This window comes from Panthera tigris, chromosome C2 (genome assembly GCF_018350195.1).
Source record: "Panthera tigris isolate Pti1 chromosome C2, P.tigris_Pti1_mat1.1, whole genome shotgun sequence".
In the NCBI taxonomy this organism is placed as follows: domain Eukaryota; kingdom Metazoa; phylum Chordata; class Mammalia; order Carnivora; family Felidae; genus Panthera; species Panthera tigris.
Window position 1 is genome coordinate 11,140,492 of NC_056668.1, and position 26,196 is coordinate 11,166,687.

At 39.4% G+C, this 26,196-nt stretch overlaps 2 protein-coding genes across 3 annotated transcripts in view; both read right to left on the bottom strand.

Moving 5' to 3' along the window:
- Positions 1-26,196, bottom strand: part of MRPS6 (mitochondrial ribosomal protein S6) — a 67,122-nt gene that overhangs the window by 18,801 nt on the left and 22,125 nt on the right. The window lies entirely within an intron of this gene.
- The window catches only part of SLC5A3 (solute carrier family 5 member 3), a 34,344-nt gene continuing 21,591 nt past the window's right edge, over positions 13,444-26,196 (bottom strand). The window contains exon 2 of the mRNA XM_042956805.1: positions 13,444-24,999. Within this exon, the coding sequence (XP_042812739.1) occupies positions 22,506-24,662 (2,157 nt within the window). The 5' untranslated portion in view covers positions 24,663-24,999 and the 3' untranslated portion in view covers positions 13,444-22,505. The remainder of the gene's footprint in view (positions 25,000-26,196) is intronic.

The following is a 26,196-nucleotide window of genomic DNA, read 5'->3' on the forward strand; positions in this document are numbered from 1 at the left end:
GTAATTTCATAGGTAATTTCAAAAGTTTTAAAAGAAAGATGAAGAAGCAAAAATAATTCTGGTTTATTAGGGGAGCTCCACTCGTCCCATATCCCTTACCTCATCACTCTATAGCAGGGGTCAAGCAAACGAGGGCCTGTGAGCCATCTGCCTCAGTACCTGTTCCTGCAAATAAAGTTTTATTGGAACAGAGCAGCTCATACATTTAAATAGTGTCCATGCTGCTTTTATGCTAACGGCAGATCTGTAATTACATCTGAGGCTGCATGGCCTGCAAAGCTTAAATTATTTACTCCCTGGCCAACCTCTGCTCTATACTGTAATGGACTGACAGATGCCGGCAAGGCCTCAATCCACTAACCCTAAGATGTGCCACAAATGAAACCATGAGCCTGGCCCAGAGGTATGCAGACAGAGAATTCCCCATGGGATGGGTAATCAGGTAGACAGACGTGGCACCAACCTAACTGAACATTAGCCTGGCCGTTCAAATCACCCCACAGGATTCACAGAAGTGACTCTACAATATTCACCATTCCAACCTCCAAGCTCCTAACTTCCTAATCAACCCAGAGTGCCAACTGCAGCTTTCCTCATCTGGTGAAACCTACAGCTCTATTAAAATAAAATTCTTAGGCTTCAAAAGAAACCCAAAGTTCTCCTTAATCCAATCCAGCACAATTTTCAATCTGTAAGAACATATGGTCTACAGGAAGTAAATGATCTTAGTGTCATAATTCTCATTCACAAGGTCTCTGAACCACTGAATTTCAACCATTCTAAGAAAGGTTGTGTGTGCTTCTCATGGGCTTCTCCCATCCCATCTGAAAGCAACTCCTTAAAACTCTCCTTCAATCCACCATATGGCAATGAAACACAATTTTGGCAAGGCACAGACTGAGGGGCTAAAAACATTCAGTTGAAAAAAACTAAGGAAAAGAAACAATGAATGAATGTGAATGGGAACTAGGAAAACTGGATGCCGGTCCTAGCTCATTCACAAATGAGTTACAACCCTGGGTGAATTGTTAAAATCTGCCCATTTTTAAACTTGTGCCTCAGTTTTCTCCTGTGCAAAATCAATGGTTCCCAACAAATTTTCTGCCTCTACGACCTTTGCACAAACAACTTTTATACTGTAATTCTCAAAATATCCTAGGGGCATACAAAAAAAAGTCTCCCCCTCTTTTCTTCTGTGCTCATCCTGATGTCCTCGTCATCCAAAAGTGCCCCCTGCCTTACTCTGTGTCGTTCCCGTTTATCTCTATACAGCACTTGTGGCGATCCGTAAATACTCTTTCATCTCTAGAATGTAAGTTGCAAGAGAGCAAGGACTGTAGTCCATCATGGACTCAGCTGTATTCCCAAAGTCTAAACCAGTCCACATATCAGGGAGCAGGCACTAGAAATAGTGCTTAAATAAGTACATTAATGTATCAGTTCTACCTCCCTTACTGGCTTACTCCCTTTTTTTCTTGAGGAACCCCAAGCTTCCTCCAATCTATACTACAATTTGAAGCCACTTTTCAATGTAGCTCACCATCGGTTAGTAATTGCAATATTGAAGCAACATGACAATAGTGTTTCTTCTATTTATTTCATGTAATGCCAAAATGTTGATACTAATATTGTAGTCTTAATCCAGAACTCATCTAATGGAAGTGAAACTAAACAGTCATGTATTTCAGAGACCAAGTTCAAATACATATACAAATATAAATTAAACTTGGATTGCTCTAATTATTTGCTGAAAAGATAAAGTACTAAAAAAATTTACACTAAACAATACTTTAAAAAATTCACACTGTGGGGGCGCCTGGTGGCTCAGTTGGTTAAGCTTCCGACTTCAGCTCAGGTCATGATCTCACAGCTCATGAGTTTGAGGCCCACATCAGGCTCTGTGCTGACAGCTCGGAGCCTGGAGCCTGCTTCGGATTCTGTGACTCCCTCTCTCTGCCCCTCCCCTGCTCGCATGCTGTCTCTCTCTCAAAAATAAATAAACATTAAAAAAAAGTAAAAAAATAAATTAATTAAAAAAAATCACACTAGACAAAATTACCAATTTTGGTCTCATTATTACTAAAACTACTGGTATTCAGGCTACAAAAGACGACTGAGGGAAAATCTAACAGCGAACTTCATATATTTGCAGGGCTACTCTGAAAAAACATAGGTATGTCATATTTTGATCACTGAGGTTTAGCACTGTGGTAATCTATAAAAATCTCTGAAATCAGAGGGTAAAAATTCTAGAGAAAGAGAGCCTCAATGTGTAAACAACACATTTCTGAAATTACGGCTGTATGAAAGTGAAATGGGCTGGCATGACCCTCTCATCACTAGAAATGCACAGGTAGAGGATGACCACTGAATCAATCTTTGCATTAGGTGGGAAGCTGGTCTTGCTAACTTCTAAAGCCCCAGCCAAGATTAAATTCCAATACTATTCTGGCACCACTCATCATCCTGAAGGACACTGTGAAGTGAAAGTGGGTTAAAAAAACTACAACTGGGGGGCACCAGTGGGTGGCTTAGTCAGTTAAGTGTCCAGCTTCGGCTCAGGTCATGATCTCGCCGTTCATGGGTTTGAGCCCCCCATCAGGCTCTGTGCTGACAGCTTGGAGCCTGGAACCTACTTCAGATCCTGTGTCTCCCTCTCTTTGCCCCTCCCCTGCTCATGCTCTGTCTCTCTGTCTCTCTCAAAAATAAAGAAACATTAAAAAAAACTATAACTGCATGGTGGTGAAGAATACGATGACGACTAGTCAGGTTTGGTGCTGTTGCCTGGCTTCATATTAAGGCAACAGCTCTTTTACCCACTACTGCTTCTACTGCTTTTGTAACGATTCCCTGAGAGGGTCCCTAGGAAGCCCAGGTTCCTTAGGCTACATTTTGAAAACCCCAGTTCTAGAGATTCTAATGGTCGAAGTTTCTACAATAAAGATGAGAGCAAACAAATGAGAAAAATAAAAGGAAGAACATCTCTACTTGCCCGCAAAATAAAATCTCCATTCAGTAAGGTTACTTAAGCTAAGAATTCGTCGGAGTACTCTACCACCACCATTGGTCAATACCAACATTTTATCTAATTAAACATACGTTCGTCCTAGTAAGAGTAGCTTGTGAACAAAATTATCTTGTCAATTAGACTCTCTGCCAACCATTAAGTTTTTGAAGCCAGTGGCCCTCAGATGCATTCAGCTATCGCTACAACAGCCTCACAGTCCACCAGGAAATACAAATCACACAGAATACACAACATCTAACAGCATGCAGCACCCACGTACCCCTCACCTTTCTCACATAACAAAGAGGTGTGCAACTCCCAGGAGCAGGTAGGATTCAAGGAAGGCGGAGCCAGGCCAGAAAACTGTCAACACCTGTGAAAATGTAAGAGTGAAAGCCTTTCTCGTTCTCTGCCACATCTTAATTCTGGAATTTATGTCCTTAAAAAAAATTCCCTTGAAACCTGCATTTTCAGAGAGAATGTCCCTGGAAATTCTGCATTGAGATTCTCACAGCCATTTGAAAAAAGACCATCTGTGAGCGCCTTTCAACAGTAGAACAGGATTTAAAGGAGGTTTCTGTCACTAGCAGACCTCAGAAGAACAGAATGGACAACCATCTAGTACAAAATGTGTAAAGTGCCAGCACTGCCTAACAACTGCTACAAAGCCCAACTCTGAAAATGATTCCATGGGAACTGTTTCATAAAATATTTTTATGATCAGAGAACCCCTTTTGCCCCACAATTTGAATCAAGAGTTGCAGTCTTTAAAGATGAAAAATTATTAAGCACAGAAGCAATTTTAAAAATTAGCCTAAGATTCAGTAAAGAGAAGTACAGAAAACTAAAAAAATAAAACTACATAAATACATGGTCAAACGTGATTACGTAATATGTACACTGTATAACTTGTGGGTAAGTGACCAGCATAGTAACTTTCAAAGGCTTTTCAAAGGTCAAAGACAGAAAATGCTTCTATAAGTAGAACTGCACTGCTCTACTACTTTGCCTATGAATCTTATTTAAAAGACCATTTGTAACAAATATGGACGAGCTACTGAAGAAAGACTTAACAGGTTTTCGAAAGTGGGGGAAAGGACAGGAGACAGTAAGAGAACCAGCATCTATAAAGTGTACTAGGAAAATAACAAATGATTAGAATTCAGTGAAACCCTTTTTGTAAGCAACTATCAGGTGCTCTGCAAAAAGAAAAGTACCTCAAATATTAAAAACAATTTTAGGTTAAAAACTGTACATTCACAGTTCAGACATATCAAGTGATCATTTAACAAAGTTACGAGCCCGAAGAGCTGCTAAAATGTATAACAAGTGAAAAGAACCCATGAATACGAGATTTAATTTACACGATCATCTTTACGAGAAACAGTTGTAAGAGGAGACCACCTAGAAATCTTTATTGGGGAACAACTTTAAAATAATTTTAATGACACAAATCAGTTATAAAAGAGGAAGCATATTCCTGACATCTGGAAAAGGAAAGAAAACTGAACAAGCATACCAAATTCTGTGAGTTCAGAAATACAGGTTGAGATCACCACTGGGGGAGATTAAGTATAGTCAGATAGTGACCATTTCTTAAGGCTCCACCTAGTATTAATCTGGAAACATTCCTCTCAAAGGCCTCTTCAAGCCAAGTATTTCTGGGTTGCTTACTGTGAAATCCACCTCCAAAAGGGTAGCCACAAGGATGGGAAACACGAAGTCCCAGCCCTTTCAAAGTTTGTGATACAGACATGAAGACAGACACATGTAAGTAAACTAATTAAAACAGAAGTTAAACCTAAACAAGACTGAATCAAAAAGCATCAATGTGACAAGAACTCCAAAGGAGCTGCTACTTCTGACTGCTGGGTTAGAGACAGCTCTGCAACCGGTCCAGGACAGCTGAACGCCTCTCCTAGAGGTGGAGAGAGGGTCCGTTAGGGTGCTTTCAGAGCAGGTCTGGACTAACAGCAGGAAAGAAGGACAGAGAGAGTCAGATGGCATTTATTTTTGGATAGAATCAACATGGGCACTGTGTTTGGCACACGCAGAAGCCATCACCTTTGTCCATTCTGAGCAATTTTTTGCTTAGCACATTAAGAGTTCTGTTCAAACACTCACTTATACTGCTGGTAAAAATGTAAACTTTCTGGAGGGCAAATGGCAATCTAGATTAGTCTCAAATGTGTATACCTTCAATACTACAGCCACTTCTAAGAATTTACTCTGAGAAAACTGCCATACGCGTGCACAAGGACTTAGCTCGGAAAAACTTCACCATAAAGTTATTAGGATGGTGCATAAATAGAAATGGAGTTGTCCATCACAGACCACTGGTTCAATAAATTATTTTCACTGAATAGTAACACAGCCATTTAAAAAAAGGACGTTGATCCTTACGTAAGACGCAAAAATATTTTAACGAAACTAAAAATCAGCCGGTAGGGTCAATCCATATTTCTTTCTAAAAGAAAAAAGTACTTATGTACACATACATTGGAAAAAAGTCTGGATGAATATACAACAAAATGTTACTACTTTTCCCTAGGTAGTAAGATGACAGGAATATTCTGTTGTGTTTTCTTTTCATGTTGCTTTATTACCTGACTTTTTACAGTGAGCAATAAAAAGTTGTTTTAGAAACAAACTGCTTTTGGGGAAAATTCAGTTTTGTTTTGATTTAAAGAGGATTTCTTCCCCTAAGTCTATGCCAGAGACTTGCTTGCTATCTTACTATGGATGCCATAATTTGCAAATTTTGTACTGAAGTCCTAAACCTAAGCCTCAAACATTTAGAACTCATTCACAGACTCCACATCCATATACATTTTTAATACGAATCAGAGAGGTATTGATAGATAAGCTTTCAGTGGTTACTGAGAGAGCCTTGCAAGCTGTACTTCTAATATCATGAGCTATGTTTACATTGGCTGCTCGGATTCTTGACAATCAGAGAAAAACCAGAAATCTAGAAGTCAGGAGCCTAGAGATCACTGGTCCTAAAATCAGAGCCGACTAAGGACATGTGACAGGACAAGACCAAGTCTGGCCCTGAGAACACAATGGTCAATGATATCAAGGTAATGAGTGGTGGGTTAAGCATCCTACTCTTAGTTTCGACTCATGTCATGATCTCATGGTTCATGGGATTAAGACCCAAGTAAGGCTCTGCGTTAACAGTGTGGAGCCTACTTAGGATTCTCTCTCTCTCTCTCTCTCTCTCTCTCTCTCTCTCTGTCCTTCCCACCATGTGCATACATGCTCTCGCTCTCTCTCAAAATAAACATTAAAAAAGAAGAAGAAGAAGAAGAAGAAGAAGAAGAAGAAGAAGAAGAAGAAGAAGAAGAAGAAAAAATAATAATCAAGGTGATGAGAAAAGAGGAACTTGACCATATTCTATGGCCATGCACCAGGACTGAGATTCTTGAGACCTGGGAAATCAAACATAAAAATTTATTCTTTGGGGCATGTGATAAAAATAAAAAGAACCCAGGGAAGAATGGAAGAAAAAAAAAATCAGAGGAGCAAGAGTCCAATAACTGCTGAGTCCAGCACAGATTAATGTGTGCCAATAACAAACTGAAAATAATAAAGCAGTCACACTTCATAGCATGGCTGAGTTTGCAAATGTAAAGGTAGTTAGTAGGATGACCAGTAACTTCAGCTACAAGGTTGGCAAGACTGCCTCTAAATCATAAACTGGACTTACTAAGGGACCCTGCAGCTAGCCCACAGTGAGTCACCAATACCAGCTCTGGTGTCAAAAGATTATAAATGAATGAATTTCAAGACCTCACAGAACAAGAAAGTCATGATTACATGAGATCCAACTCTGTATGAATTTATGACTTGTCAGTTACTTACGGGCCCAGGTTAACAGTAAATCTGTGTAGTTCGACTATAATGCAGTTTTGTTCCTTAATTAATCCACTTGTTTCCCAGGTCTCAAGTCAAAGAATATCAATCAGATAGATGCCATTTCAGGCCAAATTTGGAGGTTCAATTGCATACAACCAACAGTTCCTCTCATGATTTGGGTACACCAAAAGAAAAGGGCAGAATCACCAAGGCATCCTCTAGAGCACAGTGGAATCATCTGAGGAACTTTTGTGTGTGTGTGTGTGTGTGAGAGAGAGAATGAGCGACAGAGGGAGAGGGGCAGAGGAAGAGAATTATCTCAAGCAGGCTCCACACCCAGCACAGAGCCCGATGCGGGGCTCAATCCCATGACCCTGGGATCATGACCTGAGCCAAAATCAAGAGTCAGATGCTCAATCAACTGAGCCATCCAGGCACCCCTAACCTAGGAACTGTAAAAAATGAGATGCTTATGTCTCACCTCAGATATTTTGATTCAATTGGCCTAGGAATTTAAGAATCCTGGGCACTAGCATTTTTGAAACTCTCCAGGTACAGACAAAGCTGAGAACCACATTCTAGTATGAAGTTGGCTGGCTTCTCATCAGCCAAAAAATGAGTGGTTCTGGCCGAACTGTAGTTTATAAAGGACTTTCAACAATGATCTCCTACAACTCTAATTTAATAAACATAAAAGCTCCACTTCTTTTTTCACAATAACAGAGCTCTCCCTGACATGAAATAGAGAAATAACAACCCCAATAGGTGACTACTTGTGGTTAATAGTACTTCAACAGCTGGAAACAATGCCAAAACGAAGATGTCCATCTTTGCTATTCTGAGGACATTCTGAAATCCACACCCTTTTACTGGGAGATTTCCACTTCTGTCTTCCCCATCCCCACTCCAGATGCCTGTACAGATGAATAAAAGATGGGAAAGAGGAAGACGACTGGCAGGAATCCTGGTTACTATGGCAGCAAGTAAATGAAATGCCAAAGCTCATGAAACGGATAGTGAGAGCAGGAATCAGGTATACATCACTGAGCTACCTGTCTTGTGGACTGCTCTCCTTCACGCACAATTCAGTTCCCTGCCTTCATCTTACAGTTCGGCCTCTGCAGGGAGTAGGAGGGCAGCACTGGAATGACAGGGAGACCAAGGGAGGTAAGAACCCGCAAAAGATTTAGTGACTAGAGACAACAGGGTTATTAAAGAAAGAATCCTATTTTATATCCTGTGAATCTTCTAAACATCAGTGTATGAGTTTAGCAAAAAATGTGTTCGTTGACTGGGTTAAGAGAAGTATTTTTTTTAAATATGCCCTGATGGAGAAACTTGGGCCTTGGCAAGAGTCAGATCTGCACTACCCTACAGACCAACTGTGTCCACCAACCAGGCCACTGCAGGGGTGCTTAACTTAGGAGGTGAGAGGAAGGCATTTGAGGGATTGCACTACTCTGAAGAGCAGGAGGAGCAGGGTATAAAGGCACAGTGGAATTAAAGAAATAAAAACATCCTTCCAGATTCAGTTACTTCCTAGAAGTGTGCTTCTCCTCTGCGATCCTACACGGACCGCTCCCATTCCACACACATCTTGCAAGTACAATTATGTCGAGTACCATCCCCTTCCTTAACTAAGCTTCTTCAAGGTTGCATCTATTCATCTTTACTACATGCTGGAGATGCAACGCAACTGGCACACCGAATGTGTTTGCTAAGTATTTGATGAATGCATAAGTCAAAGAATAAATGGAAAAATGAAGGGATGGAAGTTGCTAACTGCACTTGAATTCACTGAAGAGAAAGAAAATGCTAAGCCAAGTCAGAAAATTCAAGGAGAAATAAGATATTCAACTGCAAAGAGGAAAACAGCACCATTTGTTTTCAAAAGACAGATATGCATAATAAAGCTAAAGCACATCCTGTTAGTCAAAAACAGATGCGCAGTCAAGGAAGAAGGAATAAACAGGTGAGAGAGACTGATACAAAACAAAGACACAGCCAGACTCATAAAGGTGCTTCCAAACTTCCAAGGATTCTTGGGACATAATCAAGAATCATGGACATTCTACTCCTAGAGTGTACAGGAAATATTACGCATCCAACTTCAGGACTCTGAAAAGCTAGGACAACTTCTGGAAACCGAGTCAGCAGGTCGTGCTGTCTCTACATACCAAGTAGAGACAACAGCATTGTACAGTGTCTTCCAGAGGGTGTGACAATGAAATTTCCTATTACAACCGGAAGGACAGTGAAACCAAGGGAATGGTAGTCTTCACTGTTGTGTTTACTTCCCACCCCTACAGTCTAACGTCAGTAGTGTGTACCCTGGAGACTGTATTTGCTGATTTAAACATATAAAAAGGGACGTCAAAGTGCCTCAAAGTTGTCTAGAAAAAAAAAAAAAAGACAGGTAAAGGGTCTCTTGCACACCCAAGAGAATGAAAAAGATAAAGCTGGATTTTGAGACTTAAGAGTACCCTTATCTTGAGTATTTGTCTTCAAATACTCAAAGGGAAAAAAGGTAACACTTCAGAGGCAGAACTTGAGCTATCAAATGAAAGAGGCAGACTGGAGGTAAGAAACCCCTTTAAAATCAGAACTTCCCGTAACTGAAGTGCACCTTCTGGGAGAGCGGCTGACAAAGTTCTAGTTCTTGCGGGCGGTGGTTACACGGGTGTTTGCTTCGCAGGTACAGTGGATCCTCATTACGTGCGGAATCCATACATGCCAATTCGTCTACTAGCGAAAACTTATTTGTGCCGCCCAGGTGGACACTCCCACCAACTTCTGCAGTCATCTGCAGACACACGCATGTGGACACCGGCGGAAAATGTGCCACCCGACATGCACATTCCCGGCTGAGGCCCAACAACCGAGGCTCTGCCTTCTTGTTTCAGGTCTCCCATGGTAATAAGCAGGTGTCTTTTCTGCGGCCCACGTAGTGCCATGTTTTCCTGCATTCTTGTGCTTTTTGTCAATGCTGTTTAAAATGGTCCCCTGAGTGTAGTGACATGCTGTCCTAAATGTTCCTTGGTGTAAGAAGGATGTGATGTGCCTTACAGGAAAAATGCATTAGGTAAAGCTTCATTCGTGGCATGGGTTAGGATGCTGTTGGCTTTGAGCTCAATGATTATGAATCAAACATATTAAATATAATGTCTTCATCAGACTTCATCAGAAACACACATAAAAATGAGGTTATGTCTCGGTCAGTTAATTAAAATGTGACCAGCCAGAGGCTCACAGGAACCCAACCCTGCATCTCCTCAAGGGGCAATGACTTGTATTCACGAATTCAGCGTTAGAGGCCACTTTACAGAAAGTAACTGCCACAAATAACAAGTAGCAACCATACTCACTGTGCTGTATACCAGTTCATTTTCATGGGACGGAGTATGTATGTTAAACTCCACACACAAAAAATGTTTTCGTAGGTGGGCTTCGTGCATTGTACAGAAGAATCAAACACACAATTCCTAAGGCCCCTTTTGAAATGTGAACGATCATTAGCTCTGCGCTTTCAGAGACCAACAGAATTTTAAAACTCCAACTGTGCTTCTGGTTGTCAACATGTTCTTTTTGGGAAGGACTGAAATGGGCTATAGACTCAGAAATGTCAACTTTCAAATACTAAGCAAAGAGCAGATACCAAAACTTCCCAGTAAGTTGGAAGTTGCAACACAAGCATCTAATTATACTCCTTCTGAAAAACCTACTAGAACTACAGTAAAGAGCTTTTTAGTGTGTGTGTGTGTGTGTGTGTGTGTGTGTGCGTGTGTGTGTGTGTGTGTGTGTGTTTTAAGGTACAACTCTGAAAGAATGAGGAAGACAAGACGGGAACACAGCAATTCAATCTGGAGAAGAAAGAAAATATATGAAAGAAAGCAGCAATGGGGAAAACCAAGAATCAACCGTACTTAATGGAGAATCCTCCAAAGATCCAAGAATTGGCAACACGGGGTATGCCTGTGAAAGTGGGGGTGAAGTAAGAGGCTAAAATAAAGTCTGTCAAAAGCGTAAGGAGAAACTGGATCCTTAGATGCATGTCTGGAGGTTTATTCTCTGGAGTGGACAAAACAGAGAGAAACCTCTGGACCAGGAGACACTCGCACAGCTCTAAGTGGGGGCACCACACCAAAAAGAGACTGAGGAAAAAAATGCATACTGAATGATGAGACCCCTGGGCTCTTTCCCCACTTAGCTCCCAGAATGATGGCCCAAGGCCTTTCATCCTTCAGTCAAAAACTCTTAAGACTATTCTTTGGGCAATCTGACCTGTTCAAAAGATACCACAGGAGTCATGCAACAAACAGCCAGGCCATGAAGGCCAGACAATGAAGCAGACAAGCTCCACCCACGCATTCAGTAGTCCATTCAGTTAAACCAAAGACCGCATACATTTGAGAAAAGCCTTTAACAGGAGAGCTCGACACAGAAAAAACTGAAGTAAACAAACACTGCAGGAAGAGAAAACACTATCTTCAGAGATGAAAAGATACGGCAACCATGAAACAAGAGACTAGAAAAAAGGAAGATTCGGGGAACAAAGCAGCACTGATAAAGTAAATACCTGAGAAATTTTTTCAACAGAAGGGTTAGAAGATAAAGTTAGAAACACCCTTAGAAAGAGCAAAAAGACAAAGACAATTAAGAAAATTAAAAAACAAGAGACTGTATGAAACTGGACCAGTCCACATGATCCAAAGAGTTGAACAAAATTCCAAGTTCAAAAAACTCCTTTTTTCCAAAAAGGAGAAAACAGAGAGTAATCATCCTAGAAATAAAAGACACTCGGTTGCCAAACTGAAAAGAGCCCACTGAGGGCCAGTACAATGGAAGAAAAACTTTCAAGGCATGTAATAATGAAATTTCAGAACACTGAGACTAGAAGCTAGGGGGGAAAAAAAAGTCTTATGCTTACAAAAACTGAAGAAAAATACTTCCCAATCTACAATTCCATATTCAGCAAAACTCTTAAAAACATCTATACACCTGCAAAAACTTTAATTCTAAAGAGTTGTAAGATTGAAAAATGAGTTAATGTGTCAATATTATCTGATTTCTTGCAGCTGGAAAAGGGAGTAATGGGGAAAGCTAAAAGAACCTTCTAGCACTGGTGTAGAATTAGGAGGCCTCAGATGTATATGAATACCCTACTTCTGTATACTGAAAAGGGCCCAGAAGAAGGGCCATGTTCACCCCTGTAAAGAATGGGCACACCCAGACCTTGATTTCTAAATTCCATTCCCTAACTAAATGCCTGGTCCCAATGGGGAAAGGAAAGTACAAGATAAGCCTGCAACCCCTTGCTGTGTTGGGAAATCAGGAAGCACTGAAAAAATGATACAAATGGGCATCAAGGACACAGAAACTAGTCTGAGGAGAGTATCAATGGCTAAATCTGGAAACATTTGAGCAAAATGATGACAGTAATGGAGTATAACCCACTAAATGAGTTCATACAAATAAATGGGAAGAGGAGGAAGCTTTCCATTTGAGTGTAGCAAACAACAACAAAACTTCACACACAAAAAAATCAGTTTTGCATCATCGTTGTAGTAACTTTGCTCAGGCAAAAATTACCTATGGACACTGAATTCAGGGGTTCAAGCCTGATGAGGAGTAAGTTATTTACGTAATCTCTTATTATTTTCCCACAGATTATTTATTGGCTAAAGGAAAAACAGTAACTTGACAGTGGAGAAACCTGACAGACACCGTCTTAACCAAGTATCAAAGTTAATGTCAACATTAAGGGAACAACATCACGTACCTCCCAACATGAAGCTTTGAGGACATTATCATTGCTTCACTTATGTCATACTCCTGCCAAACATGTATAGTGTGAATCTAACCACGAGGAAATGAGGGGCATTCACAAAATGGCCTCTAAATTTCAAAACTATCAATACCATGGAAGACAAAGAAAAACTGAGGAATTGCTAATTAAAGGAGAGAGACATAAAAGCTAAATACAACGGACTGGCTTCTCAACTTAAAAAATGCTACAAAAGGACATTACTGGAACAGCAACATTTGAATAAAGACGTCAGATTAAAATACTGCATCACTGTCATGTTGCAGATATTGATAATTACATTCCGATTAGAGGACTGTCCTTGTCTTAAATATACTACAACTACCGAAGGAGTAGAGGGGAATGATGTCTGCAACTTAACACTCAAATGGTTCAGAAAAGTGTGTATGATAAAAGAATGACAAAGCAAACGTGGCAAAAATGTGTCCTACTGGTGAATCTGGATGAAAATGATTCCGGAGTTCTTCATACTGTTCTCACAACTTTCCTGTGATCTGAAGTTATTTCGAAACAGAAGTGATAAACTAAGAGAATTTTTATTTACTCGGTGATTGCCATGTCACTCAATTCCGGATCAACACCCGTAAGCCCTGGTTTACAATGGTAAAGAACAGCATTAACTGGTAGGGAAAACCTGTGGTGAGCCAAGAGAAAAGGCACTGAGGTACAACCTCTTCAACTCTAGACACAGAATCTCATCAAGTTTTGAGGGCAGATACGTGTTCATACTGAAAATACTCAGTCACAGAAATGTAAATTTTTCATTTTATTCAAAGTTGGTACAGAAGTGCTAATAACATTTCCATAAAATAATTACTATACTTCAGTTACAGGACAAGATACCACAGAAAGGAATATACTTTTCAAGAAATGTAGTTCATCTGAAGTTTCCAAATACTTTTGAAGGCTAATGCAGCAGCTGGCAAAATAACACACAGTACACAAAGAACAGTGTATTTTACAGAGTCAGTAATGAAAACTGACAGCTCTTTAGCAGATTTGCTTCATTGTTTTTCCATTTTTTCAACAATAACACTTTTAAAAACACATTAAACCAAGATCATACATGTCTACAATTTTAAAAATCAGATTGTATACAGTAGGTTAGAATAATAGTCAAGTTAGACTTGTCATGTATGGTTAACAATCCTAAATCTACAATTTCAATGGTATTCCTTTCAATACAGAAATAACCTGGTTTATACCAAATTCTACTTTCTGCTTGCAACTAAAACATTGTACAATGTGAAGATGGACCCCGATCAAACCTGAAGACAAAACAAAACAAAACAAACAAAAAAACCTGTGGACAACAAACGGTCACTGGAAATCAGTTTACAATTCAAAAAACTCACCAACAACTCAACAGCTTCATTTATAATCACATTTGGTCTACAATGCATAACTGACGAAATGGTACATTTACACAATACACACCCCCAGTGCACAGACTGGTCTCTTACAGAAAATATGAACAGAGTATAATAGGGAGGACACTGGGAAAAACAGCTTTCAATGTAGACATCTTTTTAAAACGCAATACTTACATATCAAAAGTACTAGATAAAAGCAGCAGTACTCTGCTGACATTTGGCTTAAAAATAAAGAAATGAATGAAGCAATTTCACAGGATATTAGAAAAGGAATCGGTTTTCTTCTTGAAGAAGACTACTAACTTTTGCACAGCAACTATTTTTGATATCCACCTTATCAAAAAAAAAAATAATAAGTACTGAGAAGCATAACATAGTTCATACATGATTGCCGACACAGGTCTGGGCAACAGAAAATGGGATGTCCAAGCCAAGAATGGGTAGATCCCTGCTCTATTTCTCAACTCTGCTGGCAATCTATAAACCAAAGCAGTACTGGTGGGGAAAGGCAGGGAACAGATGCCGTATCATCATCTGACACTAACGTAACATGTCATTATTAACAAAAATAAAGCTTTTGCATTTTAACAACGCCACAGAAAAGTCCATGAGCAAAAGGCTTGTTGATCTGTTTTTGCCACTCAAAAGTTAGAGATCTCAAAGTGAAATTAGAAAATTCTAATTATACATATTTACACTGCTAGGACTACTTTCACCTAGACGAATAATTAAAGCAACTTTCCGTGGAATTTTAAACGAAAGAAATTCTGCCAAAGGAATCTTCAAAAGCATGAAGTTCTTGCAAATGATTTTAAATTTAAATACATTTAAAGGTACAGACGCATACTATATAGGATTAACAGATTATAACTGTTTTGCCTTATCACACATCGCTAAGCCAAAGATACTGCTCAAACCTCTTTTTTTTCCTGTATTTCTGGCACCCCTCTGCCCTCACCACACACACCCCCACCCCGAGCCTGAGGTTTTACATTCTAATACTGAGGGAACACACCTGACTGCTTTTTGCTGGAGGGGGAATGAATCTCTCCCTTCAGGCGCTCTGGTTAACCCCTCTAAAACATGTGATACCAGTCTACACCAGCTTTAATCTTCATTCCATGTATTATCCGAGTTGACCAAGTCTTTCCCTAAGAAGATAAATACACAAAATAGAGGAGAGTGGGAACAAAGGTAGTCACTTGTCTCCCATTCTGAGAGTTACAGCTTTTGACATATGGGCAAAATTCAAGACAGAGATTATTTATGCATTCTTGATAGACTGGGACTATGCAGGTAAAGAAAACAAGGGCAAAACCGAGTGCAAGAAAAACACATTTTCTTCTGCTGCACCCACAGATTTCACCTCATCTGGTCATGAAGCGGGGGGAATGGTACAGGTAAAAGAAGCCTTTAGACTCTTACAACCACTGTGAAAAGCAAAGTAGCTCATTTGGCAGAGCTGTCTCAGACTTAGTTTGATGCTCAGAATACTTGGACCAAATTCTGCTCTATTAAAATGAGTGCAGTAAAGCACACGAAAAAATAAAGCTAAGTTTACCTCTTACAAACCTACACAAAGATGAAAGACAAGTATTTGCCCTGTCAAAATGTGAAATTTCTCCATGTTTTCAGGAACCTACCGATGGCAGGTAAAACTTCCTCAAGACTTAAGATCAAAAACCAACTCAAATGGGTCTACAACTTAAAGCAGAAGTTTACCAAACTGTCCCACCCACCAAAAGCTTAAAAGTCTGTCCCAGTTAGTTCCAGATTATAGGAAAGAACCCATAAACCCCATTTTCACTTGTAACCCCAAGTATAATTGCAACATTCTTGACACTGGTCTTCTCTCCCTCCACCACAGCAGTACCAACTTATTCAGATTATTACATTTGAATCACTTCTCATTTAGGACCACAATTTAGATCACCTCATTGTCTAGGGCTTTCAAAACGGTGGTCCTCCATAACTCCCAAGACAGACGCCTGGTGGGCTTTATGACTGGCACTTGCGGGACACTGAGAAACACTGTGAGTCTTGTGCTTTCTACGTGTGGAGATACACACCTGCGTGAACAGGATTTGTGCTTTCTACGGACCTTTACCTTAAGCTCTTTATCTAACATGGAATGTGAAACTGTTGCCACATGTATGTTCTCAGATATGCCTATTAAACCTACACTGGAAACACAATAGTTAAAATATACTCACAGAATAAGTAACTTTATAGTTTTAATGAAGGATACAAAACAAATATAGATGAATAAATAACATTTAAACTGCAACAGGAATTAGAGCTACTTGGTTTCCTTGAACCTAAACAAACGCTGCATATAAAGTATGTAAATATAAATGCATTTTGTGTATTTCCTTGACTAGTTATAACAAAATTTAAAAAGAGGAATTGTAACAAATAAATATATTCTATCAAGAAAGGGAAATGTGTAAACTAGCAGAGTCAATATTGGCAACCAGAAGGCACTAATCAAAACAGAAATTTCAGAAGCTGATTATATTATGAAATACCCTATATACTGGCCTTTGCCAATTTGGGATTTCAATAATAGCAATAAGCTTAATTTCAGTTTCCAACTATTATTACCAAAAAGCGAGTTATTAAGGAAAATTCCACTTACAGAAGTCTAGGCTACAATTAAATACTGAAAAATTATCCAGACTAGTTTGTCCAAAGGCGATAAACAAAGTAAACACTCCTTCCTCCAGCAGCACTGGGGTACAAGGTGAATTTACCAAGATAAATAGAAGTCTCCAATAAGGTTGTGGTTATCTACTGTCAACTTGTGCTGTTACGGAAATCACTGAAATATGTATTTCCCCTATTGATAGAGTTCACGGACTGCAAACTATTTTTAACTGGGGGTAGGGGTAGGAAAGGATTGGAGGGGCTTTAGGATCATGGGCAACAATTATGATCTAGTGCTTTTCTGCGAGTAAAGCCATTGCTCCTACACTAAGAAAAATCTGAGACCGCTGTGCTTTTTGTCTTGACTTGCTCTTCATTTGCTTATTTGTTCTAGCATCCCTCTCTTCACACATAGTATGAATCCAGGTAACCAAACCACACTGAAAAATTATTACATAAAGTAAGGTTATTTGGTTTAAACCAACAGCTTCCAATTATGGTCCTCCCCTTAAAAGTAAAGTACATGAAATGAGTAACGATACAAATACATCAAATCTTTCTCATCTATTTCTGAATAAAAGGCAATATATCAATGGTTAAGGCTGTTAGTTACCAGAGAAACAAAGCCAAAGTCCTATCTTTTCTAAAGGATTTGAGATGGAAACAGAAACATAAATTATATCCATTCTCATAACATTCCTTTAAAGGTGAATCAGTAGTTGAAAGCCTTATTCCCGGCATTGGAGAGAGAAGTTTAAATAAAAACATTTATATGACTATGTGACTGATGGTGTGGGACTCAGCACTGGCAAAGCCTATTATATAGTTTGAACCTTAGCTAAATCCAATTCTAGGAGTCAGAGTAGCTGAATACCAAGTCTTCCAACAGAGGGGAGAGTCTGAGAAAAAGGATACCAAATGAAGAGAAGTGACCTTAACGGAGGAAAAGGGGTTTGCCGCCCTGAGTTAATAAGCTAACCGAATGTAGTAATCAAAAGATTACTTCTTATATAATCCAGCTTCACACCTTACTAGTACAAAAGGGTTTCTCTATATGCCAACTGACTAGTTCCAACTTTGCACCTTTAAAGTACTGAAAGAACAAGGCTTTTTGGCATCAAAACAAACTCCATTCCTCTCTGCATTGTGATACCACCATTTCAAAGGGATCGGTATGAAGTTTAACTATTGTTGTCTCCCTAATTTTTGAAGAAAAGAGTTTTCAGAATAAAATACTGATGGATTATTAGGGCATTTATTAGTGAACACTAGTGAACATTAGCCTGAGAAGATCATTCTGGAGAATTAACAGTTTAAGCTTATAGAAATTTCGTATATTTAAACACGACTATACTTAATGAATCATTATTTGGATCCAAGTATTCAAAACTGGGGCAAAGCAGCACTTTTGCACATCACAGCAATAAACCTGAAAGTGAATTAAGCTGATAAAAGATCAAAACAGGAATCTGAGAAATGTTAAAAGAAAGAATAGGTGAAAAATCAAAGCAATGTGAGGGAAGACAAAGGGAAAGACCAGTCTCTCTGAATGGTAGGTGAGTATACACACAAATAGGAGTATACCCTATTTGTAAAGTCTGTTCAAGCTAACATCAGAATGACTTATGCAATGTAACATTTTGCTAATGAGAAATCTTATGAATACAAGCCTAAAAGCATTTTTTTCTACTAAAGTGTCACTATCAAATATCAGTCATTTAACCTCAATTAGGCTTAAAAACTCCTACTTCACAATATTTAACATCAAACCAGGGTTTTTAACAGGCTGGATCTTATTCGTTGATATACGCATCTATATGAGGAAAGGCTTAAATAAGCTGATAGCCAAGATGCTTCAAGTTCTGGAATTCACTGAATAGAATTCTACGTCTGCACATTTTAACCTAATGTTTGTCTGTTACCTAATTTGTTAAGTTTGTGTTTTTATCACCCAGGTATTTCTTCTCAGCATCTCATTTATAGTTTTTCGGACTTCTTAGAACAATTGTCCTGGCATGTCTCCGTGGTCACAAAATGTAACAGGAATGGTCTACATATATCTCTCAATCTAAACCTGGGGAATGGTAAGGTGTAACTACTCCATACCCACATGGTCCTTTCCAGCCATCATACCTCAGATGAAAATGACACAGCAGAGTAAAAAGTATAAGCAAAGTAAGTAAGCCAAATACTGCCAAGTGGGAACACTGACGGGTCTAATAATATGGCCAGTCTTCAGGACGGTAAAGAATGAGAATAGCCCACAGGCTACACTAAATGATATTCGAAGACAGAGGAGAAGATCCACTCACCCTGTAAGTATAGGGAAGAAAACAGCGGACTGAGAAACGGAGACACTTATAGACTCTAAGCGCCCTGGACGAGACTTCAGTCCCCCACTCCCAATTAGCCTCAGGTTAGAGAACTGAGTGACAACCTCCCAATCAATTCTTAAAATGTGAAGTTTCACATATGATAGGTCTCTGCTAATTACTTGACATGCTAAGAACTATGACCCTGGCCAGCCTCTTTGTACAAAAAGACAATGGATCCTTTGAGGCAAGGGAAATGGAAGCCTTGGGAGAGCAGATCTGCTGAATTTAGGCTAAAGGACACAGTACCACCACTATTGCTTGATGCTTCTCTAACCTAAAGATATGAGTGATAACCTCACCAGGAAAAGAATGGCTGCAGAAAAAGCTCGGCTCAGCTATTTCTAAAGCCACATACTATCTCGGGGCAAAAGGATATAGTATTTTTGGAGCCAATAATTATTCTGCATGCCCGAGTAATAAGCTCTTCTCATCAGATCTTAAGACTGAGATTGTGTGGAAGGACAAAAATCTAAGAACTGGGGATACCATAAAGAACAGATAAGACAGTATTTGTCTCTACTTTTTGAAGACCAGTGTTCTCACTTTTCATTTGGACTCTTAGGTAACTATTCTAGTCAATATCACTCTTACTCAATTCTGAACCTTAGCTTGAGCCAATATAAAAATATATACATATGTCTACAGAGCAAATGTCATCATTTAGGACCCATTTAGTGTAAAGTATGAACATTTTGCTAGCTTAAAACAGACCATGTATCATTCCATGAACAATCATTCTAATGAAATCTAGACTGAACAATGGTCCCCTGAATGAAGTTGCAATCGGCAATCCACATACTTATTCAAGCACATTATCTATTACTGGAAAGCAGTATGAAGGGCAAGCTTCAGGGACTTCAGTCTCAACACAGTGATGTTTATACTGACAAGAATAAACATCCTAATGGATATGCTAATAGTCATTCCTTATTTACAGACATTAGTACTCTAAACTTGACCTACTGCTATATACACACAAATAGACACAAGATGATGTATTTCACGTATCGTACTAAGACAGCAGCAAAGAGAAAGTAGGGGGATCCTAATACTCCAAACTATTAGGACTCGACATTAAACAAAGGGGAAAAAAAACCTACATAAACACCACCTATTAATTTATGCCGTAAAAAGAAGGATTAAGAAGGCTGCCCAGCCAATGTGTCAATCCTCTTTGTGGAGAGTTACACAGCAATGTGTTCAAAGAAAATTTTAATCCCTATGACTTAAAAGCCAATTTGAAAAATCTAAGGTCCTATTATTTCCCCAAATACCAAAAAGGTTGTCTCAAAGGAAAATAGTTCCTTTGAGAAAAGGACTAACCATGAGTCCAGCTTTGGATACATGGTTCTCTGTTCTCCCCAACAGACTTTTTGTAACCTTAGATATGTCACAGCCACAGCCTCCTCCATACAAGAAAAGGATGGTCCCTATTTATTTGGCCCCCAACTTCTAAATCTTAAGAATGAAATTGGGAAAAAAAATTCTACAAGGCACTCTAAGCTCTCAGAAATCATGCTATTCATACATAAATTACTTTTTCATCTACAGACTCAGTCCATCAGAAAGCCTCCTGGAGATGGGAAGACATTATGCTACCTGATAATTTCTAAAATCAACTTTGGACTAATCAAGTCCATCATAATGAAACTAGTTTACAGAATACAAAAAATTGAAAGTTATTAGGACTGAGTTTTGATTCAAAATCTACAAAAGTATCTAAAAAAGTAATACTTTTCCCTAAAGAATACAAGCTTAATAAAATCATGCAATTTAAAAAGTATCAGAGATTACAGGAAAGTCAAAGAAAGTAGATACACAATTAGTTTCCTTCATATGTCACAAAGGAAAAAGGACCATGTTGAGCACACAGACACATAACTACATGATCTATAGAGCTTTCCTCCAACATCTTTTGTACCCTGCCCTCACGAAGGGGAATCAGACTGTGAAAAAGATTCCCATCCATGAAGGTTACAACGGAGTGCCATGCCATGTGAAGATCGAGGGTCCTATAATTTACACAAGTCCTACAATACCCTCCACAAGACATACTATTAAGCCCAGAAGTTCTCATTCTTGACACCTCTTTAACATGCTATCTGTTCTACAGAAAGACAATACTGACGATCTACCAATGGCAAAGCATGCACTCTGACTTTTCTGTTACTGATGCCCAGTTTGCACTGAAACCTCCTCATGCTCTAGGTCAATATAACTTTTTAAACAAAAATGTAGAGGCTGTGTACAGATGGCAAGTCTTTCGAAAAAAAGTAAATCGGGGGGCGGGGGGAACTTCTCAAGGACACAATATGATCTCAGAATTAAATTTTCCCTCCAAAAGCTCAACTTCAATATATCATGGGGCAACCCAGCAAAAAGGCAGTGACAATTTTTTTTTTTTCAAATTTCTGGACATATCTTCTGACTGAATCCACTTGGAAAGATATGTGGCTAATAAAAAATGTTACCAAATGACAAGAACAAAGAACAAAGCTAGAGAATTAGTGGAGTACGAGTAGTCACCTGTTTAGCATAAGCTGACCAAACACTGCTTGAGGACTGCTAATTCCCAAACTGTATAAACAACCTGAACTTGGTCAATAAATCTGGGGATCATCAGCAATGTTTACTTCATTTTCTCCCCTAATCATCTGACAATACAGTCATGACATAAATGTATCAAGATAGACTTGATGGTCATTTGAGTATGGTTCACTTAAACTTCAGTCAAAGCAGGAAAAAAAGAAAAAAAAAAAAGGAACTGGAACAACTTTTGCTCAACATTCCATATATTGGTGGTACAAGAACAGCTACAGGAAAACATTCTTCTTCCTTTCTTTTGGCATTCAGAATCCATAGGCTCATGCTAGCAAAATGAGCCTGGCAAAAGAACTAACTTGTCCCGACACAAGTACCCCACAAGAACATGAGTTAGGTTTTCAGTACACAACTGATTATACAATGTCTACAAATTCAGTTTTAAATGGTAGTAGGGATTACAAAGACAGAAAAAACTTTGAAATGAGCAAGTCTTCTACTTCAGGCTAAGAAGGCCTACCAAGATTTGGCAGTGCAGACAGTATACCTTATTTGTAATATCTTAGCATATATCCTGCTCTACATGTTCTATGAGAATAATTGGTCTCTCTCCTTACTTTGGTATGGAAAATTTTAAACCACATTTGCACAATTCAGTCTGTTAAACAAGTTTTACTTCATTTAGGTTGAAAATTTGCTTTCATCCATCTCTGGGAAAATAAAGTCTTGCAAATAGATGATTTTCTGCTAAGTAAAATTTGGCTAAAACCTACAGCGTAAACAATGCCTGAGAGATGCAACAGTTACATGTTTTCTTTTTTTTTCTTTCCGAAGACCAGTATTTTCTTAAGTTAGTGTCTCATCATATCCTTAAAAGTTCATAAGGAAAAATAAACAAACATGAAAATTCCAAGTGAACACACAGCAAAAAGTCCAATATTTAGTATTAGTTTAACTTGTGGAGGCTCTTCCAACATTTGTAAACAAACAGCCTCCTCCTCCATCAGGTCTCTGAGACTCCTCTTGCTGAGGCTCTTACTTTTAAAGCCACAGAACCAATCTATGAACTTCCAGTACCGGCCTCCATCCTCTGTTTCTTTCTTTCTCTCTTTCTCACCCATGAGAGCTGCTTGCCCATTGGAATAAGCATCTACTGGTGTTTCTGCCTCTGAATGACCTAATGAAGCCACTGGATTGCCTTCTTCTCTGCAGGTCACCAAAAGATTAACATCTTCAGGCTGAAGGCCCTTGATGCTATCTTCAGATTTCCCATTGGGAATGATGTGGTTGATGGCCTCACTATTCTCATTGCATCTCAGAATGCTCTTCTCTTGCATTTTGTATGGTTCATCTTTCGGGGAGCAGCTCTCCTTCACCACCAAGCTCTTCTTAGACCAAAAGGTGGTGGTACGAATCTGTTCCTTTGTGGGAGGTGGTGTGAGAAGGCTAACAATGACAGTAATAAGTCCTGTGACCCAAAACAATGCTGTGGCCACATACATGTAATGGATGTCTTTGATGAAGCCTGGCCTGTTATCAGGTTGGTCACATTCTGGGGCACGGTACGCAAAGGCCAGTGTCAAACGGACTGCTCCAAGAACAAAGCCAGCCATTCCACCATAGAAAGCCCCTTGTTCATTGCAGCGCTTCCAGAAAATTGCCAGAAGGAATAGGGCCGCAACTGGGGGTGTCAGGTAATCTGCTACCTCCTGAATGTAAAGGTACATCTGGCCTCCTTGCATCTCCACGATGATTGGCACCCATGCAATGCTGATCACCACCATAAAAGCCACAAATATCCTCCCCACAATCATTAGTTCTCGGGAGCTTGCGCTCCTGCGGATGAGTTTATACACATCGAGGGTGAATATGGTACTGGCACTGTTAAAGATAGAGTCCAAGTCGCTCATCAAAGCCGCAATCATCACTGCCATCATTAAGCCCCGGAGGCCCACAGGAACCAGCTTCATCACCAGGCGTGGGTAAGCAATATTAGAGCACCCAGCTCTGCTTCCACATACTTGCATGCAGTGCTCTGGGTTGATGCAAGCTATATCATCAGCAAACAGTATCCTGGAAATCATTCCTGGGACAACTATGATAAACATTGGCAGAAGCTTCAAAAAGCCAGCCATAAGAGTAGAGCCTTTGGCATGAGCAATGTTTTTAGCTGCTAAGACTCTCTGCACGATGACTTGGTCAGCACACCAGTACCATACTGAAGCTGGGGTCTGCCCAAGAACGAATCCAGGCCAAGGAACATCTTCATCTGTCGGATTCCGTAACATTTTCAGCGCATCTTTCTTAGGGTGGACATTACAAGAATTTGTGTTGGAAAGGTTGTATGTCAACAAGATGGAAGTAACATTGGGCGAGGCCAACATGTACCTTCTCTTAACTTCCTCAAACCCGCCAATCTCCATCATGCTAATAATCATAAGTGTGAGTGCCCCAACGATCATAAGCAGAGCCTGTAGAGTGTCTGTGTAGATCACTGCAACAAGGCCTCCGGTGACAGTCAGCAAAGCAGTCATGCCAATGAGCAGGATGACAGACACATAGAGGTTCCAACCCAAAGACTCCTGGATAAAGAGGGCACCCGAATACAGATCCACTGAGAGCTTGGTGAAGATATAAAGAATCAGAGACAAGGCTGCGAAATAGACCTGAATCCTATGGCCACCAAATCGCTTGGACAAGTATTCAGGCATGGTGTATACCCCTGACCGGATGTAAATCGGGATGAAAACCCATCCCAGAAGTTGCAAAAGCAGTAAGGCATTGAATTCCCATGCGCCCACTGCAAATCCACTTGCAGCTCCAGATCCTGCCAGCCCAATGAAGTGCTCACTCCCAATATTGCTCACAAACAGAGAGGCACCAATTGCTACCCAGGTCATAGAGCGCCCCGCCAGGAAGTATCCACTCACGGTGCTTCTATTAGATTTCCACATGGCAAAAAAACCAATGCACATGACCAGGATAAAATACAGGGCCACTATGGCAATGTCTGCTGTCTCCAGTACAGCCCTCATTTTGGTAACTTTGTGAATAAGTGTCCAACGACAGGAAGTGTCCAACTTTTTATTTACTCATTAGTAACCCCAGCCAAGTCTGTAAACCATACGTGAACTGGACTACACAGAGCAACACAGCAGGTCAAAGTCTTTGTCCTTTGGTTTGCTGTCTTGATGGTGGTGGTTGTGATAAACTTTGAAGGAGACAGTTTAAATTTTCCTCCGCTTCTTAATTGGGATTGAGAACTTAGCTCGTACTCTTAATCCACTCTCCACAAGACCATCAGCATTTACTCAGGTGCTGGAGGAGAAATTCTGAGTTGCAGCTAAGTTAGTGAAGCCTACTGTACCAACCCTGCAAGGCAGCAAAGACAAAAGACAAAGATTGAATTAGAGGAGGGTCTCACCAAGTGATGAGGAAACTTTCAGTCTAGCAAAACGGCGCAACAAGACATTCTTTATAAAAAGAAAAACTTTTAAAATATACTTCAGTTCCAGAGGAAAGAACTATACTAGCACATCTGATACTTAAAAGTCATGAGAATATTTATCATTTTGAACTAAGAACAAAAATTCATCAACCTGATAACTAAGTGGCCTAACTCCTCTAGCAACTAAGAACTGCCTACCATGACATTGCCTTTTCTTGTCTTACTGTGATCGTCTCAGACTGGAAGAGACACCAAGATCTTAATTAAAGCACCTTAAAGGAGCAAGGGAGAAAAACACTAATTATTCATAAGGGCACCAGAATAAATCTTCAAATGCTTTACATCCTGAACAATGCACTTCTTATAGCCAGTTACGGTCCAGGATGGAACAGGCAGGTAGAGTTTACTGGATGTTATCATCTACCCCCAAATTAAGTATCACTTAGTCTATGCAAATTTATTATAACAAAATTTTCCTAAATCCCCACAAATGTCTATCTGTGGTAGTTATACAGCAATGTAGAAATTGTGAAAGGATTCCTGCCCTAAAGGAAAACAAAACATTCCACGCAAAAAAATTAGGAACATACAACTTAAAAACCCTAAAATTTTACTATTTTTGCTAGCTAAAAGGAGGACATCAGAAGATTTTTGAAAAATGTTCAAAAAGGTAATTTCCTTGCCTTCTTTTTCATCAGGCATTATTTCCAAGAGAATCTGAGAGGAAAAAGGCACACAGACATAAGGTATGATTTTGTTGAGTATTTTTTTTCCTTTTAATAATGCTTTCTCGTTAAAGGGTATAGAAAGCTAGGAGAGTAGAGAGGGGAAGAAAAAATTTCTGAAAGTCCAAAAAATAAAGTATTATTATATCTTCCAAACCTCAATAAAACAAACATTTATCAACCATTAGATAATAAATTATCTTCAATTAAGTCAATCAGATAACTTTTCAATCCTGGATTAAGAAAAAAATCACTCTGGAAAACAGACATTTAAATCCACCTAAAATCAAGTTCATGACTCTGACGATTTTTCTCCTGGAAAAAGAGACAAATTCTAAATCTACAAAGTTAATTATAACTGTAGCTGAAAGATCAATATAAAGAACAATTTGTTAT